Source organism: Stegastes partitus, unplaced genomic scaffold (assembly GCF_000690725.1).
Source record: "Stegastes partitus isolate 25-593 unplaced genomic scaffold, Stegastes_partitus-1.0.2 Scaffold539, whole genome shotgun sequence".
Taxonomy (NCBI): domain Eukaryota; kingdom Metazoa; phylum Chordata; class Actinopteri; family Pomacentridae; genus Stegastes; species Stegastes partitus.
The window spans coordinates 272,373-289,298 of NW_007578270.1; the positions used below are offsets into that span (position 1 = coordinate 272,373).

General features: G+C 45.3%; 3 protein-coding genes across 5 annotated transcripts in view; 1 reads left to right on the forward strand and 2 right to left on the reverse strand.

Annotated features, from left to right (window-relative positions):
* septin9a (septin 9a) overlaps window positions 1-16,926 on the forward strand; it is a 72,098-nt gene that overhangs the window by 30,172 nt on the left and 25,000 nt on the right. For all 3 annotated transcript variants that reach the window (XM_008288060.1, XM_008288062.1, XM_008288061.1), the window contains one exon: window positions 1,969-2,703. In XM_008288060.1, the coding sequence (XP_008286282.1) occupies window positions 1,969-2,703 (735 nt within the window). The remainder of the gene's footprint in view (window positions 1-1,968; window positions 2,704-16,926) is intronic.
* Window positions 10,489-13,827, reverse strand: LOC103361860 (uncharacterized). Its single transcript, XM_008288068.1, has 2 exons — window positions 13,473-13,827; window positions 10,489-12,215 (listed from the first exon to the last, which is right to left on the reverse strand). The coding sequence occupies exon 2, from the start codon at window positions 12,212-12,214 to the stop codon at window positions 10,748-10,750; it is 1,467 nt and encodes a 488-aa protein (XP_008286290.1). The 5' UTR covers window position 12,215; window positions 13,473-13,827; the 3' UTR covers window positions 10,489-10,747.
* On the reverse strand, window positions 13,939-16,784 carry LOC103361859 (uncharacterized). The gene is made up of 2 exons (XM_008288067.1): window positions 16,077-16,784; window positions 13,939-15,501 (listed from the first exon to the last, which is right to left on the reverse strand). The coding sequence occupies exon 2, from the start codon at window positions 15,498-15,500 to the stop codon at window positions 14,640-14,642; it is 861 nt and encodes a 286-aa protein (XP_008286289.1). The 5' UTR covers window position 15,501; window positions 16,077-16,784; the 3' UTR covers window positions 13,939-14,639.

Sequence of the window (16,926 nt, forward strand, 5' to 3'; positions counted from 1 at the left end):
AATAGTTTACTCCTTCAGGTCCAGGTGTGAGGTTCTGATCATCAGCACAGGACAGTCCTCATGTGTAGGAATTACAGAACAGGAGAAGGATTGCTGACTTATAATTCAAACTTAAGTTTCCTTTAAGCTTAATTTTCTCCAAATAGAAGGTACTGTTATAGATACAGGTAATCCAGTGTTTAGCTCTGAAACTGTGAACCATCAGCTTCACACAGACCTGCTGAAACATGTGGAGGATGTGAGAGTTGGAGGACAAGGCTCTTCTCAGGCCAGATGCCTGAGCAGACCCGGGCTTTATGTGGGCCGGGGGCCGTGGAGATTCTGGAGCTGCTCGGGTTCAATCATGGCATTTGCATATCAGAAATATTGCCACAGTCACAACAGACAGACGGTTAAACAGCTTCTGCTGCTAACTGACCACCGGCCTCAGGGATTCAGCAGAACTCAGCAGCAGAACTCAGCAGCAGAACTCAGCAGAACTCGGCAGAACTCAGCAGCAGAACTCAGCAGCAGAACTCGGCAGGCTCCCCATTCATCCTGGAGCTCACTCTAAGATTCTGTGGATTATTATAAACCGTCTACATGGTGTTGCTGTGCTCTGCATCCCAGAGTTTAAACCCACGATTCTGCACCTGAACCCCTCAGATCAGGAATCAGACTTAAATGAAGGTTTTAGCTCCGACACTGTGGAACAAAGATCCAGAGCAGCTCAGTCAGAGCCTCCATCTGAAAACCCACACAGAGAGATGCATGTGAATAATATGAATGAAGTTGCTGCTAGGGTTTGATTTTTAGTGTTTTGTTGTCATTCAAAATATTTTTTAATGTTTTCTGTAAAGTAGGTTGTAAATCTAGTGTCAGAAATGCTTTAGAGACACAGATTGTTGTTGTTGTTGTTACCAAACTGTGCAAAGAAAGAGCTTTGACCAAAATAATACCCATATTTGGGCAGTAGCTCGTCACGTGATTAATTGGGTTCTGAAGGGGCGTGGCCACTGATTAGTCATCATGACAACAGGTGTGCAGGTGGCCATGTGGAGCAGCAACAGGACGTCGTTCATGACGCGTCCTTCACTTCCACTAAGACTTTATATCAACCGCAGGAACATTTTCCTGAGTGGATTTAAACGTTCCACACGATGCTGTCGAGCTACGTGAAGCGCGTCCGGTCAGGTGGGTCGGAGAGATGCTGCTGGAGCTTCTAATATTAGCTCATGTGTTTGGTTCGAGCAGTTCCAGATGTCACAAAGCGTTGGTCCGTCAGAAATCACCGTTCTGATTCTAAATACTACAGGTGCTTGTTAACCAGCTTTAAAGGACCAGTTCTACTCATAATGTGGTTTTCTGTTGGCCAGAAAGTGGCTGCAGCCTCCACAGTGAAGCTGAAACGTTCTTAATTCCTCAGAAGACCTGATTTAATGAAATGTTCACGTTTAAAGCTCACAGGATAAATGCGCTCCTTTATTTAATGTCTGACATCATTCTGTTGGTTCCGGTCTGATCAGACACACCAGACATGTGGAACCACATCAGAATCATCCTAAATGTCATAAACATCTTTTATAATAAGTTATTTGGTTGAAAGACAGTAAAGTGAAACAAAGACACGTTTTCTACGAAGAGCTGCGACTGTTAGACTGTCTGATGGAGATGAAGCAGCTGGAGGCTGATAGAACTGGGTGGTTCTGATAGAACCGGGTGGTTTTGGTAGAACTGGGCGGTGCAGCTTCAACCAGAACACCGTCGGTCTGTGCTGCTGTTTGTCTCCTGCTTGGTTTGCATGGAGCGGCCTTTGGTTGCTCTTAGTGATGTTAACGTTTTAGTGTTTCCTCTTTGTTTGACCCGTTGGTGTGCTTCTCACTGGTCTTAGTGCTGAAGCAGTCGTTTGTCTGAATGATGTTGCTGTGATGATGAAGTAACTGGATGACTGACAGTGTGGCTCAGAGAATCTTCTTCTGTGTTTTCCAGCGCTGAAACGGTCGTTCGAGGTGGAGGAAGCAGACACATCCACCCTCCCGTCGCCTCTGTCTCGCCGGACCACCAACCCCCTCCGCTCATCCACCTCCTCCACGTCCAGCCAGCGGAGCTACGACCTGAGCTCCCGCAACTCCGACTACTCCTCGTCCTCCAGGTCCTCCCCCTCCGAGTCCTCCAATCCTCGCTCCCCGAAGACAGGCATGAGGCGCATGGAGCTGGCGGGGGGCCGCACCCCGGACACGGCTTCCTCCCGCCGCTCAGAAATCTCCATCGAGGTCTCGTCCAAGCAGATCGACAGCTCGCCCAGCGCCGGCATCACCCGCTTCGGCCTCAAGCGGCCAGAGGTCAGCCTGAGCAACCGCATGCACCTGGACGGCTCCTCCAACTCCATCCCCAGCGCCACCAGCAGGCGGGCCGAGCTCGGCGGGACCCGCCCCCATGAGCCACCTGCCCCTCCCAAGAGGATGGATGCCCAGCTGTCCTCGGCCCCCGTCTCCAGGATCCCCGAGCCCCCCCAGAGGAGAGCGGAGCCACCGTCCCCCAGCCTCAGCCCGGTGGAGGGCTCCAGGAGGCCAGAGATGCCCGTCTTCAGACAGCCGGATGCTGCAGTGGAGAACAACCACCACGTGCCACCTGCCCCGGTCGCCCCCCTGCCCTCCCTGGCCGAGCCCCCGGTGGAGAGAGTGCAGCCGCCAGCGGAGCCCAGCGCAGCCCGGCCAGCAGACCGTGAGTACCACTCGGGTCAGCACGTCCACATGAAGGCTGGTGTGTGTCAGTGTGTCTGACTGCAGTGCAGCTTTCTGTGTTTGGTGATTCGGTTGGTTTCAACATGGTCGTTCTTTCTAAATCTAATAACTTACAACAGTTGGCAGCAGCTGTGATGAAATCATGTGTTCATTGCTTTACTGTGTTTCTGACTTTATCTCATTTTAACTCCATCTCCTGTTGACATGAGGCTCAAACACAGTTAAACTCACGTTGTACATCTTTGAGCGGAGCTCTGCAGCTCACCACAGCACACACTTGAGCCTTTTTATTTTCTACTTCTTCACTACTTGTGCTGTTTTTTCGTTGCCTACTCTTAGAGTTTGAGCTGTGAGCTTGTCAGTCTGGACTATCTGTGAATGTAGGTCAGAGAGGTGGTGATGAGAATCCCAGGGCCGCTCCCAGGACAGCAGTAAAAAAAAAAAACTCCCTGAGACCTGATTTAACCATTTCAAGTTGAGGATGAAGTCACTGTAAACTTTCCCAGATGAGCAGTTGCACTTTGTGAACTGTGTATTTTCTGTTATTCACTGCCGTCCCTTACATAAGGAGCAACACATCACTGGAATACACTGAAAACATGTAAATGAACTTATCTCCATCTAGACAGCAGTGGTTTTACTTTCCAGCCACCGCTGACTAACCTCACAAACATGTGGTACTGAAAAGATGCCAGGCTCAAACTGAGCATCACATGTTTGTGTAGTAACTCGCACCATGAGGATGTGTTTTCCTGAGGTGGAACATGGAGGAGCGTCCCGTAGCTGTGGTGAGGTGCTGCTCCGTGGTGAGTCACTGTTTTGTTGGACTAACTGCTCAGGCTGACCTGGTCAAGTGTGGAGGAAGTGGACTCTAGTTTTAGACCGTCAGCCCACAACAAAGCCTTATATGATCTGGTGTTTATTTGCTTTACTTTTTGCCCCAAATCCAGCGCGTCACACTGATGACAGGTTTGGTTCGTAGCCAAAGGCAGCGTAAAGCTGCGTCTGATCCGGTGTTTCTGTGTCCAGGAGACTCAGGCGTCATCAACAAGGTGTCCTGGAGACAAATAGCTGGATTTCCATGAAGTACGCTGTGCACAATCCTCGTCGTTAGTTGATTAAATAAACCTAGCCTTTGAGGTCAATCCATGACTTTTTGTCTTGCGCCCCCCTCAGGACAAACTGTGCATTCGTGGTTGAATTAAAGCTGCTGTTGTGTTGTTTCTATAGTGTTGAAGTGCTGTGTTGGATGTGGCTGCAGCTCCAGCGTCTCAGGCCACAACACGGCCACAGTTCATGTTTCATGAACAGCCAGACAGTTTTGGTACACACACCAATATTCTGCTCATTAGCACAACAGTAAACGGCACTGATGAGTTGTCAACTGGACCAACTCTGGCTTTCCTTCGCCTCTGCTGCTCTGCTCGGCTGGTTCCACTGTGTTGGGCTGTTTGCACTCACAGGCTGAAGCAGCGGTGGAGAGTCAGAGGTCAGCTGCACAACATCAGCAGAAACCCCGACACTGAGCTCAAGCTAAACTAGTGCACATGAATTAGGTGAAGAACATCAGTACACGTCTTTGATTTTACATTCTTTTGGTTTTGGGGCACTGGCTGAATGCTCCAGAACGCACTTTTGCTTTTCCAATGCAATGTGGGAGGTCGCTCTCGGTGTCTTTACAGTATAAACACCGGGAGGCTTTCAAAGGGAGGGGCCTACATGTGCTAACATGCTCTAACATGCATTAAAATGCACGTGCGGCCGGACCGGCTGCCAAAACTCAGAACAGAGAATCTCCGGTTACAGCACACACAGAGAATGTGACTCTACTGCTCGACACCTCTACATCACTGGTGGTTGTTAGCTGCTGTAATAATCTAATATTTATGTTCCAAATGTCACATGTTGCACCTTCAGAGTGTCAGTGTGTAATCTCATCATGCCTGAGCTCTGAATGCAGGTGCTCGACGTGATGCAGCTTTAGTTCAGTGGAATGCTGTTTGCTTCCGTTGCTTTGAAACTTCCACTTTTTTCCCAGATTAATTGTGGTGTTTGCTTTCCTGTGTCTTGTGCTATTAGAGCAGCTCATCTTTATACTGGTATGCGAGTGCCTCTGCTATCTGGAGACAGCTGTGCTCATGGGCTGCTCTGGGTAAGTAGTATCTAGGCGTAGGCGGCTGGGAGGTGATACATTCCAAATCTGGAGGTCATAAAACATTTTACATAAAAATAGAAAGCCTCCTATTTCCACTTCGTTACCCTGTGTGTTGCCTGTTTTTGTCTCTTTCTGTCCATTTCACTACCTGCTCAGACGACTAGGGGTTTACTTTAATTCTGCCTTTTGCTGAAGATATTCCTTAACTGTAGTTTCCACTGCAGCGCTGGTGAATCGGTAAGATATGTGCATGCTAAATATCTGAAACGGCCTCGTGTACGTCGAAGGGAGAGAGGGAGAGGATTAAGCTTCAGCTTCTTCCACATTTGGCTCAGATTACCACCTTCCTGCTCAGCCATGCATGTGGAGGGAGGCCCTGCTACACAAACGCTGGGAAGAAGCAGGGAGCAGATAGGAGGAGAGAAAAACAGAGACGAGAGTGTGATTTCCTGTAAAGTTTGTCTACAGGGAGAAAACAAAATGAGAAAAGCCCACTTTAACCTCCAGTCATCTGGGAGTAAACTAAAGCGACAGACCACACTGGTGCAGCAGCACCCATGACTACATTTAACTTCCACTTCCTCAGCAAGAACACACAGTCAGGCAACTTCTAAAGTATTTATTTTTACATGAATATTTTAGGTTTCTTAGAAGGGAGTGTTTTGGGTTTATTCTGTTGCATCCGGTTGGACTCTGGTTGTGAAACATCAGATCACTGCGTACGGACTCGTGGGCTGTATAACTGGGATGTACCTGCCTTTGGGCTCTCTGTGTGTCCGTGCTCATGTGCATACATGTATTCAGTATGTACATTCATCCCCACATGGATGGTAAAGTTTAAGAATGTGTCGCCTAGAGGGGAGGGACTGACGGCCTGCTGATGAGTAATACGCTGGATCCGTGGAGGGTGTTGCAAAGCTCAAGGTGCTGTAATGACAGAGGCCTGCCTCGGCTGATGTGTTGTTTGTAATGATGAGCAGCTGTATCCGGTCTGAGGACGTGTTCTCATGTTTACGCACAGACACACACAGTTGTTCATTGTGTAGACAGCGCTCGGTTTCCTGTCCCTTTCGTTGGCCTCCATTTATTTTGTCATGGCTGCTCTGATGTCCCAGAGTCGCTCCATGTCGGGTAAACTGGACTTTGTTTTAGGATGCTGGGTTAGGAGCATGTATCTCTGACTGACACACTAGCGCCATACATGATGCATGCACAATGTTAAAGTATGCATGTTAACAATAGGTGAACAGCTCAGAGCACTTCACATAAGCCACCTGATGAAGAACAACAGGTAGGATGTGTTTCTGATGTGAGACTGTTTTCTCATTTATTTCTCATGATTTACTCGAGAATTTCAATAAATGATCTCTTCGTTTGTCACATTCAGTTCATTATCATCCATTTATCATGCAGCAAGCATCACGACCCTGAAGCATTTTATGTTTGTTGTGTCTCACAGTGAACAGTCCTCAGCCCTGGAAACATGCTGCTGATTTACACGACTGTTATATTTATATACCCGTCATTCTGCCTCAGTTCACCGACTGCTGCACCATCTTCAGTTTGACTGATTAGTTCTTTTTGAGTGGTTAGTATTGATTGAGTTGACTAAGTGTAAAATCTGGGCTCCTACGTTGTTGAGCTATAAATGATTAGAGACGGTGGGTCGCGTCCATTTCTGGATCTTTTCTTCGCACCAACCTGTGGATCAACGGTTGAAGAGCCACAACCTGAGAACTAACCTTCAGGCTCATTGATTCGTACATCTGGTGTTCAGTGGTCCAACCCTGCTTTGATAGAACAGTACCAACCGGTTATATGATGGTGTAAATGTGGTCAGTGATGCTTCTGTCTACTCCGATGTTCCACCAGCCATAAAACCTTTATTTTTCACCCTAAGAGGCTGATTTTTTCCCTGTGATTGGCACCGATAGGAGCTTTATAAATGTAGAGTTTGGTGCCAGTCAGAGACACATTTCATGAGAAAAAACTATTTAAATTTTGCATTTATAGCCAATGGGGCTGCACGGTGACTCAATGGTTAGCACCGTGACCTCACAGCTAGAAGGTCGCCGGTTCACGTCCCGGTGAGGACACCCAGGATCTTCCTGCGTGGAGTCTCCATGTTCTCCCCGTGCAGCGTGGGTTCTCTCCGGGTTCTCCGGCTTCCTCCCACAGTCCAGAAACATGCTGAGGTTAATTGGTGATTGTAAATTGTCCGTAGGTGTGAATGTGAGTGTGCTTGGTTGTCTGTCTCTAAGTGTAGCCCTGTGATAGACTGGTTACCTGTCCAGGTGAACCTGCCTTCACCCTGAGTCAGCTGGGATAGACTCCAGCCCCCCATGACCCTGGTGAGGATTAAGGTGTATAGATGATGGATGGATGGATTTATGGCCAATGCACTTGTTGAGCAGGTCTGATGGTGAAGTTAGCGATAGCTTTGTTACTGGGCTGAAACACAAATGATTCACATCACACCATCATACCTGCTGAATTCATGTTCAGATGTTCTACATTTTAAAGCTCCCATTGGATTAATCACTGGGGAAAATATATTAAAAAATCAGCCTCCAAGTGTGAAAAGGTTACAAAGGTTTTATGTGAATAGATGGACATTGTTTCCATCATATAACTGGACAGTGTTGTTCTATTGAAGCAGGTTCTACTGCTGGAGACCAGATGTTCATGTCGGTGAACCTGCAACATGTCAGACTGTCCCTATGTTAGGTTTCAGGTTGTGGCTCTTCAAACATCCATCCACAGGTTGGTGTGAAGACACGAATCACCTTCTTAAAGGATTTATAGCTCAACAGCTCACTCAATAGTCAACAGTTTAGAAGACGGTCGGACGTGAACTTCATGTAAAACTTGGTGAACTGAGGTGGAATGACGCATACAGGATGAGACGGCTACTGGATCAGGCTGATGGACGCACTTGAGGATAAAAAACAAGTGTCAGATATATATTTATGATTACTCCTGATGTTTTCAATTTGACTGTTGTGCCAAGTTTTGGTGCCTTTATGTGGATTTTTTTCTCCTCGCCTGAGCGTATGAGTAAAACTCGTGTGCAGCCCCTGGACGGTTTTATCTCCACGCTAATGAACAGACTCATGCAATCACAACACGCTGAAGTTTTTAATAGCCTGCTTCATGTTGGCACTAGTGATCGTCCTGTCAGATCTTTTTTTATATCTGGGAACCTTTGTTTAGTTGTTCTGGAGCCAGTTTACATTTTAAACTAAAGTGATCCTACAGGACTGTTGCTGCATTAAAATGTTGTTTGTAGTTGACTTCTGCTGACTTTGGTTTGATGAGCTGTTGGTTGGTGAACTTGTTGCTTCACGGGTAATGGTTTGTATCCCTTTAATCAGATAAACAGGTATTAGAAAGGTGTTGCCTTGATTACAGTCTTTACGGCGTGTTTTTGTGGAAGTTGGGCCACACAGGATCAGGATGTGGACACACACCCTCCCCACTCCCTCCTTCACTAATGCTGACCTCTGTTGGATTGGGACATAATTTAAGTCATTTCCTCTGTTTCACTGGCCTAAAAATGGCTGTTTAGCTTCTCTGAGGGTCCAAGTGAATATACAGTGCTGCTAATTAAACTGGGGAACTGCAGCATTTAATGCCGACTGAGAAACTTTCACACAGTCGTGTGTCTGGTGGATGAGGTGCTGCAGCCTCAGTTACAGGTGATGCTTTGTTGTGAGTCTTGCGTTGTGTGGTTGTGCGTCTGAAGGAATGTGACAAGAGGAAGTTGTGTCGTCACAATGCTGACATCTGATATTTTGTAAATCTGGTTTAATTACACAGAAACCAGCTTTCAGATTTAAGGCTTTGCTGATTTTTCTTTCAGTCATTTTAATTTGAGTTTAGGAGATAAAAACACGCCTCCCTGAGCTGAATAAAACAACGGTTTGCTGCAGCCCTACGTCTGGCTTTTGTCAGTTTCATGTAGTTACCTGAGTTCAGGCTGGAGCTGCTGGAAGCATGAAATAATAGTAATACCAATAACAGGATGCTTGTATGTACTGATCTGGACTTTTGAAGGAAACGGTGCAAACAGACGATGGAATGAGCTTTTCGTCTCTTCAGACCAAACAAACAGCAGTGTCTGTTTGTCATTAACACTTGGCTCTGGGTTCCATCACTCTTAGGAGAAACTTTGATTTGTTTTTTTCTTAAAGCTGAGTCTGCAACAGTCTTTAATGATGACTCATTATCTCATGATCCGTCTTGTGCTCGCCGGCTGACTGCCATGCTGGTTCCAGCGCGGTTAGGAACAGCGTTCATCTCTTTCACACACAGATAAAGGCCTTTTGATCGGCCTGTCAGGGACTTTTGCGTGTCACAAGGGATGGAAATTATCTCTCGGCTGCATCATTTATCTGTGTCATGATGGTTTTTTGCATGAGGCATACATACTGTTAAAAATAAACTTTCTGATTTAAAACGTTTTTTTTTAGCTTGGCCAAAAAATTCAAATAAAAACACGGACATGACTTATAAATTATGGTTTATTAAACACATGATTTTCAACAGTACAGAAAAAAAATGCCGGACTCACTGTTTCCAGCCAACACCGTATCAGCTTTAAACAACCAGATAACACTTGTTTGTGTCATTTATCGGCTGAAGCAGCTGACGTTCCTTTATCTTAATCTTTATACGATGCATGAATCATTAACGAGTTGATCAGACATGCAGGAGCCACTAAACAAGACTTTGTGCTGTAATTAACAAAGTAGAGCTTTTTAAATGGAGCGTCCAATTTGAAATTGTCCATGTGTTGGTGAAACAACCCTTGGACTATAAATCTAATTAAATGTAAGGCTGTGATGCTGTTTTTCCTCTCTTGGTCCCTGGCAGGTGAGATCTAGCTGAAGTTCATTTAACGCAGACGTCGCAGGTTTTTCAGTCCGTCTTAGTCGCACTCGTAGCGTTTACTGTTGTCTGCTGTCTGAGCTAAAGGTAACTGGGCTGGACTGACATGTCCCACATCTCCGTCTTAAATAAAGAACATTTATCAAAAAAGCAAATAGACAGTAAAATTAAAAAATATGGAAGTCAAACAAAACACAAAGCAGGAAAACATTTTGAAGAGACATATACAGCATTTCACATATTTGGGAGTCATAAAAAAAATCCAAAAATATATCTACTCATTGTAATTAAAAAAACAAACAAACATTAATATGACAAAATTCATCCTATAAAATTCAATTCCTCAGTGCTGGATGTAAACATTGTCTTGTCTCCAGTGAGCTCGTGGACGCACCTCGATGAGTTTTGGTCTATTTGTAGAGAAAACAACACATAGATCTGTTAACTTGGCCTCTATGGCAGCGGTCCCCAACCACCGGGCCGCACAGAAAGGAAGAAACATTTTATTGGTTTATTTTTATTTCCAGTCTGCAGGGTGTTTTATTTTGAAAAACGTCCAGCTCATCTTCCCATCACTTCCGTCTGTGCTTGTTTCTTGCATTTGACTGTCCGTTTTCATGCTTCGGCAGGTTATCACAGCGGAATTGTTGAATATTTAGCAATAAAAAGTAATTTTATTTGTTTATAAAACTTTTTAATAGAAAAAAACTATTAAATTTTGTTATGTGTGCAATGACCGGTCCGTAGAAAATGTTCTTGCTTAAAACCGGTCAGAGGTGCAAAAAAAGGTTGGGGACTGCTGCTCTCTGGGATTGTCTCCTGGGTGGTGTTTCACTAAGGACTGTGTTTAAATATACATAAAAACATTCTAATGGCATCAGCATGCTGGATTATCCTCAAAGCATTACTTCTAAATTTACAGTGCTTCTAATATTTTGCCTTGTTGTTGAGATTGTCTGCAGCGGGTCTCTAGAAGTCTTCATGCCCCCCAGGTGAGAGTGCGCGCTTTCTCTAGTTCGCCCTGTAGCATGAATCGTGCCTGCACACCTGTAGCTACGGCCATACCTGAGTGATACTCGTAGATATCATAAGAGGGGTCCTCAAAGTCCGGGTTTACTTTGAACTTTGTTGCCCATTGCCACTGCCACCACTCGTAGTCGCTTGTGGCTTTTTGTGCAGAGCTGTAGAACCCAACCCAAGACTTTCTGAAGTCGGTCTTCCACTCACTGAAAGCCTTGTGCACGTATAAGCGAGCACAAGCCTTCCCGTCTTTCACAAACAGCTGCAGCTTTGCGCTGTACTCTGTGATGTTGACTGCTGTGGGGTTGTGAAACTCAGGACCTCTGCATGTCTCTTCTCCCCGCCGCGACCAGAAGCAGTACACGGTCCTCACCTCGTGCAGCCGGACCTGAAGGCCGTCGTTCAGAGGAACACAGGTGTCATGACTGCCAGATTCTGAGTTCCCAATAGACTTGGAGGCCATGACCTCCTCGTCTTCGCCATTCTTGTAAAGCGCTACCATCATGCCTTGTCTTAGAAGATGTTGAGGGACTTTCCTCCAAACTATTCTGGCTTTCCCACCTGGGCCTGTCGTCACCTTCAGTGTCACCCCATTGCTCTGACCCATGTGAAGTCCTGCAAAAGTCTCAGATCTCCCATTTTGTCTGTTTTCTGGGATATTGACAACAAAGTCGGTGTTCCTTCTGGCTGCAGGCGGAGGTCTGTGGTTGCGCTGGGCAGGGGAGTGCTTCTCCTGGATCACGATAAACAGCAACAGTCCCAGACAGGCGAGGCTGCCCCAAGTGTCTCTGATGAGCCTCAGCTGGGAATCATCGACGCTGCTTCCAAAGCGGTTCCTGAGATTTGTCATTGAGTTCATTCTGTTGTCATCCACTGGAAACTCTCTGATCTGTCTTAGAAGGTTGACCGTCAGCCGGTATGTGTGGTCCGGATCGTACCGGGTCCCCTGGTGCTCCGACGTCTCGTAATGCTGCGTGGTGTAGACTTGGTCTATTGTACTGCCCACGTTCTCCTCCCTGACTCTGATGATGATTCGGTTCCGGTTTCCTCCCTCACGCTGGAAGAGGACGACGTAAGACGGAAGTTCCAGCGAGTCCTGCTGGTTGATGTTGCCCACAGTGAAGTATCGGTATCTGGCGTTGCTCAGAGGCAGCGGCTCCAGAATCCCCTCATAGTTGCCGTAATGATGGGAGCCATAATGGCGGCTGTCTGGGTCAAAACTCAGCCGTATGACGTTGTTGTTGTCGATGGTCACTGTGGTGGCAAACCAGTGGAGCAACACGAGGGCTGCATTGTGCCCGGACTGTCCAGAGCCGATGGTCTTCAGATCACTGATGGACTTGAGTCTTGGTACAGCTGATGCAGAGGTCAGGACGAGGATCAGAGCGATACAGCACACCGGGACTCTTCCTGAGACCCTCATCATCCTGCAGACATTATAAAAGCTGTGTTATTCATTCACAGTGAGTCCAGACATGATCATCCTGCAGACATTTAAGTTTCGTTATTCATTTGTTCTGTACATTCTCACTCCATACATGTTTTTGAAACTTTAAATGTTGATGGATGCCTAAAAGACAGGTCCACAGCTTTATATGATAGAGGATCAGAGCAGTGAAGGGATCCGAGTGCGCATTCAAACTTTTTCTGTAAAATATCTTCCACAGATTGGTCTTTAGTTTCTTCAATGATAATTTTAGCTAAATGCTTCAGGAGACACAGTAAAACAGTGAAAGTCTTCGTAAAAAAGGAAGAACGACAAGAATTCAAAGAAGTATTCAAAGAGGAAGAAGAAGAAGAATTCAAAGAGGAAGAAGAGACGTATCGATGCTCCGTGGATTGATTAGACATGTGTAAACAAACTACGTATCAGAAACGTTCAATAAGCCTCACAAGAACAACATGAGCTATGACTAATTAAATATAGTTCTGTATATTTCTCTACATATTTAGTAAACCTAATAAATGCTCACATTCTGCACATGCATGCATCTTGTAAAATATTATTTACATGTTTTTGTTGCATCATACTAATGTTGGGTTGCTTTACCTCAAAGCTAATTCTGTTTACTTGTTTATTTGTTGTTCATGAAGGTGAGACCATCACTTTGTCCTCGTTTATTTTTATTTGTTTGTCGGTGTGTTAACAGTAACGTCATTAGCTCTGTGCTGTGATGAGCAAAGTGGATCTATTTACAGTCAGCTGGTTGATCAGGACACGTTTTTCACCTTTTTTACATGGTGGCTGTAGACAAACAGCTGAATGCACTTTTACCCAGAACCAGGATCAGTTAGACTGAGAAGGCATCAGGACGCGATCGCTCAGCTGTTGTTTTAAGACAGACATCAAATTTATCGCTAATAATGCACTTTAAATGAATTATTGAGCAATAATCACATGTTATTTCTCTGTTCATGCCACTTTGTACAAAAATCAAAACACAACTACGAGCCAGGCAGTGAAGGGAGGCAGATAAATGTTTCAAAGCAAAGGAGCATGTGTGGACAAGTGACATGCTTCAGGAGGCAAAGTGCAATCAAATCTACTCCAAATGTAATCCGACAGAAACACAACCGCCAACTGAATTGTATTTGACAAAAACCAGCTATAAATGATTAACAAGTCACATGAATAGAAGCCAAAGTAAATGTAGAATTTGCTTTAATAAAATAGGAGCGCTTACCTGCAGCAGCCTGCTCCTGCCTGGAGCCTCGTCTGGTCGGATGTGTTTGTGTGGAGCAGACAACTCCCTTTAGGTTACGTTTCCTTGTTAATGGAAATGAAACTGAAACCAGGCAACAAGCAACCTAGTGGTCAGAGTGCGCTATTAGGATGAAACCGCCGCTGCTCAGGAAAGGAAAGCGGTGCTGTGATCCAGTGAGTTTGGTCTGAAGTACAGGAGCTGAATGTTTAAAAGCAGGTTCAGGATGATGTTCGTGTGTTATGGGTCAAAATTTCTGTTTGTGTTTATAGATTTCTGTGTTCTGATGGATTCAAACTACTAACACAGTAGTTTTAGATCCAGAACACCCAGTTAGTTAATCTCTTGGAGACTTTATTTATCAGTGTGTATCCGTTTGGTTAGTTTTGTTTGCAGATCTAACGCGGAGCATCCAGTTTCACTGAGCTTCAAATGAGAACACCAGCAACACCAATAACGTGGTTTATTGAAAACACAACCTTCCACAGTACAAAAAGAATACAAAATCGTAATTAAAATGTAATCACACTGTAAATGCTGACTCTGATTGTTGTCATTTATCAATCAAAACAAAGCATGAATCGGCACTCCTAGATGAGACATGATGACTCAGCATTATGGCAGAACTGAAACCAGAGCAGAGCATCATCACAAACAAGACCCGCCTTGGAGTGAAAGTACTTCTATAATGAACAAAAGCTGTTTAACAAACAACAGTTCTGCATATTGATCTGTGACGCTCCAAATAACCAGGTTTATTGTGGTGAACACGCCATCATCAAAGATAAACCTGTGTCAGTGTCAGTCCTAGTAAATACGATGCCACTCTGACGACTGGTGACGTCCTCATCTCTTTGGTCCTATAGACTGAAACCATCACAGCACACACTGTCATCTACATTACCAGGCCTGCCATACAGAGCCTACATCTCAATCTTAACAAAGCAATATGTACAAAACAAACTGATAAAGGACACAGAAAAGCGAAAGCATACAGCAGAACAAAAGAGCAGCCCTGGTGGTATCATAGTGGTGTAATCACTTGATTCTCTGTTCCAGTTCAACTTCCTCCCAGGTTCGTGCTCCATATCATCATAAAAAAGCATCATTACAATCTGGTTGAGATGTGGGATCCAGCAACGTGCCCTCTCATGCTTGGTGGACACTTATGCTACCTAATATTAGAGCAACCAAAGCCAAGATCAGTAACAGAACAGCAATTATCACACAGTCATTGCTCCAACCATCATTAGAGTTTCTTCTTGTTGCTGCTGACTGATATTGGAGTCGGCTAGAGTAGAAGCCTTCCTGGACAACGATAAACAACAACAGTCCAAGACAGGCGAGGTCGCTCCATGACTTTATGATACTCCTTAACTGGGAATCATCAGCGCGGCTTCCAAAGCGGTTTCTGAGATCCGTCAGTAGCCGCAGGTCTCCGTTCATGGGGAACTGTCTGATCTGTCTCAGGAGGTTCGTGGTGACCAGATATGTATGATCTGGATCATACTCTGTCCCCCAATTATGACCATTCTCATGATGCTGTGTGATGTAGACTTCGTCTATTATCTGTAAACCTTGTCTTCCCACGTTCTGCTGCCTGACTCTGACGATGATTCGAGCCCTGTTTCGTCCTGCGTATTCGTACCGAGGGCGGACAACATGAGGCGGAAGTGGCATCCCTCCCTCCTGGTAGATGTTACCGATGGTGTAGTATCGGTATCGGGCGTTTCCCAGCGGGTCCAGCAGCCCTTCATAGTTGCCGTAATGATGTGCGCCATAGTCACTGTTGTCTGGGTCAAAGTTGAGGCTTATCATGTTGTAACTGTCGATGGTCACTGTGTTGGCAAACCAGTGGAGCAGCACGAGAGCTTCAGTGGGCACCGACTGGCCGAAACCGACTGTCTTCAGATCACTGATGGAGTTGAGTCTTTGTACAGCTGATACAGAGGTCAGGACGAGGATCAGAGTGACGCAGCACACCGGGACTCTTCCTGAGACCTTCATCATCCTGCAGACATTATAAAAGCTGCGTTATTCATTCACAATGAGTCCAGACATGTTTAAACTACTGCTGCATCTAATGACTGCATCATGACCGTCTCTCTCTCACTTTATACATATACATATGTATATATACATGTGTGTATATAACACTGACATACATCTTCATAGAGGCTTAAAACTGGCTTCCCATAACTGCTCCTGATCGTACCGACCACACCCTTCCTCATGCGTTTCAGTGTAAGTGACATGATCCAACTCACTTCAGCAACCTGTTGGACAAACCTCACAGACTATAGTCTTATTACCTGACTGTCTTTCTTTGGGTTACAAACACAAATATATATATATATATATATCAGTGTTAGAGCTATCATCAAACCAGATAATAACTCTACATCTGTGTGTGAATTTGGACATATTAATGGGTGTTTGAGAGTTTTAGAAAAGATTTACAAATGCAAAGTAATTACACCAAATGCAATCTATCGACAAAAACTGTCAACGGCATTGTTTTTTATAGATAAAATTTTCGCCTTTGGAATCATTTGTGAGCATGAAAACAAAGAGAAGAATGTTTACCTGCATGAGTCTGCAGCTTTCAAGGGTCTGATCTCTGTGTTTGCTGGTGAGCAGTCTGATAGCCTTTAGGTTTTGGTTTCCTGGTAAATGAAACTTTGACAGTGGCTGGAGCTTGTAGGAGGAGACGAGGAAGTACCTTAATTAAGCTGCTGGGATGAAGTCTCCTCCTTTATTCCAGAAAAAAATACCAGGACTCTGACTAACATTTTACATTGTTTGTAAACAAAAAAAATTTTTTTAATTTAGATGCACCGAAAACTTTCCACTGCACACAACAATAAGTGAACCCTGAGAGCTTCTGCGTTAGACGGGCTCTTAGACCTGATCAGAATACAGGACACTTTAATTGCCAAGTGAGCTTGCACACAAAGGACTTGGGCATGGTGAATGAAACTGGGCTGCTCAACGACAACAAGACAGGCAATAAATATAGAAATCTAAATCTAAAAAATTCTAAATAAAATACTTTATGTAAAAGAAAAGTATAAAAGTCACCGTTATTTCAGACAATCAGGAGTGATTTAAAACTAAACCATGAGTATGGAGCTGGTGCTGGGTTCCTTTCTAACTGGCCAATAGTGCACATCTGTGCTGGGACTCTAGTCCGCCCTCTACTGACCCCTCCAGTGACCCCTCCAGTGACCCCCTCGCCCTCTGGTGACCCCTTCACCCTCTGATAAACCCCTTTGCTCTCTGGTGACGCCTTTACCCCCCGATGACCCACCCTCTGGTAACCCGTCCGCCCTCTGGTGACCCCTCCACCCCCCTGGTGACCCCTTTGCCCCCCAGTGACCTTCCCTCTGGTGACCCCTCTGCCCTCTGGTGACCCCTCTGCCCTCTGGTGACCCCT

Excerpts from the sequence above, each read along its gene's own strand:
- LOC103361860 (XM_008288068.1), bottom strand. The coding sequence starts at position 12,214 with ATGATGAGGGTCTCAGGAAGAGTCCCGGTGTGCTGTATCGCTCTGATC.
- LOC103361859 (XM_008288067.1), bottom strand. The coding sequence starts at position 15,500 with ATGATGAAGGTCTCAGGAAGAGTCCCGGTGTGCTGCGTCACTCTGATC.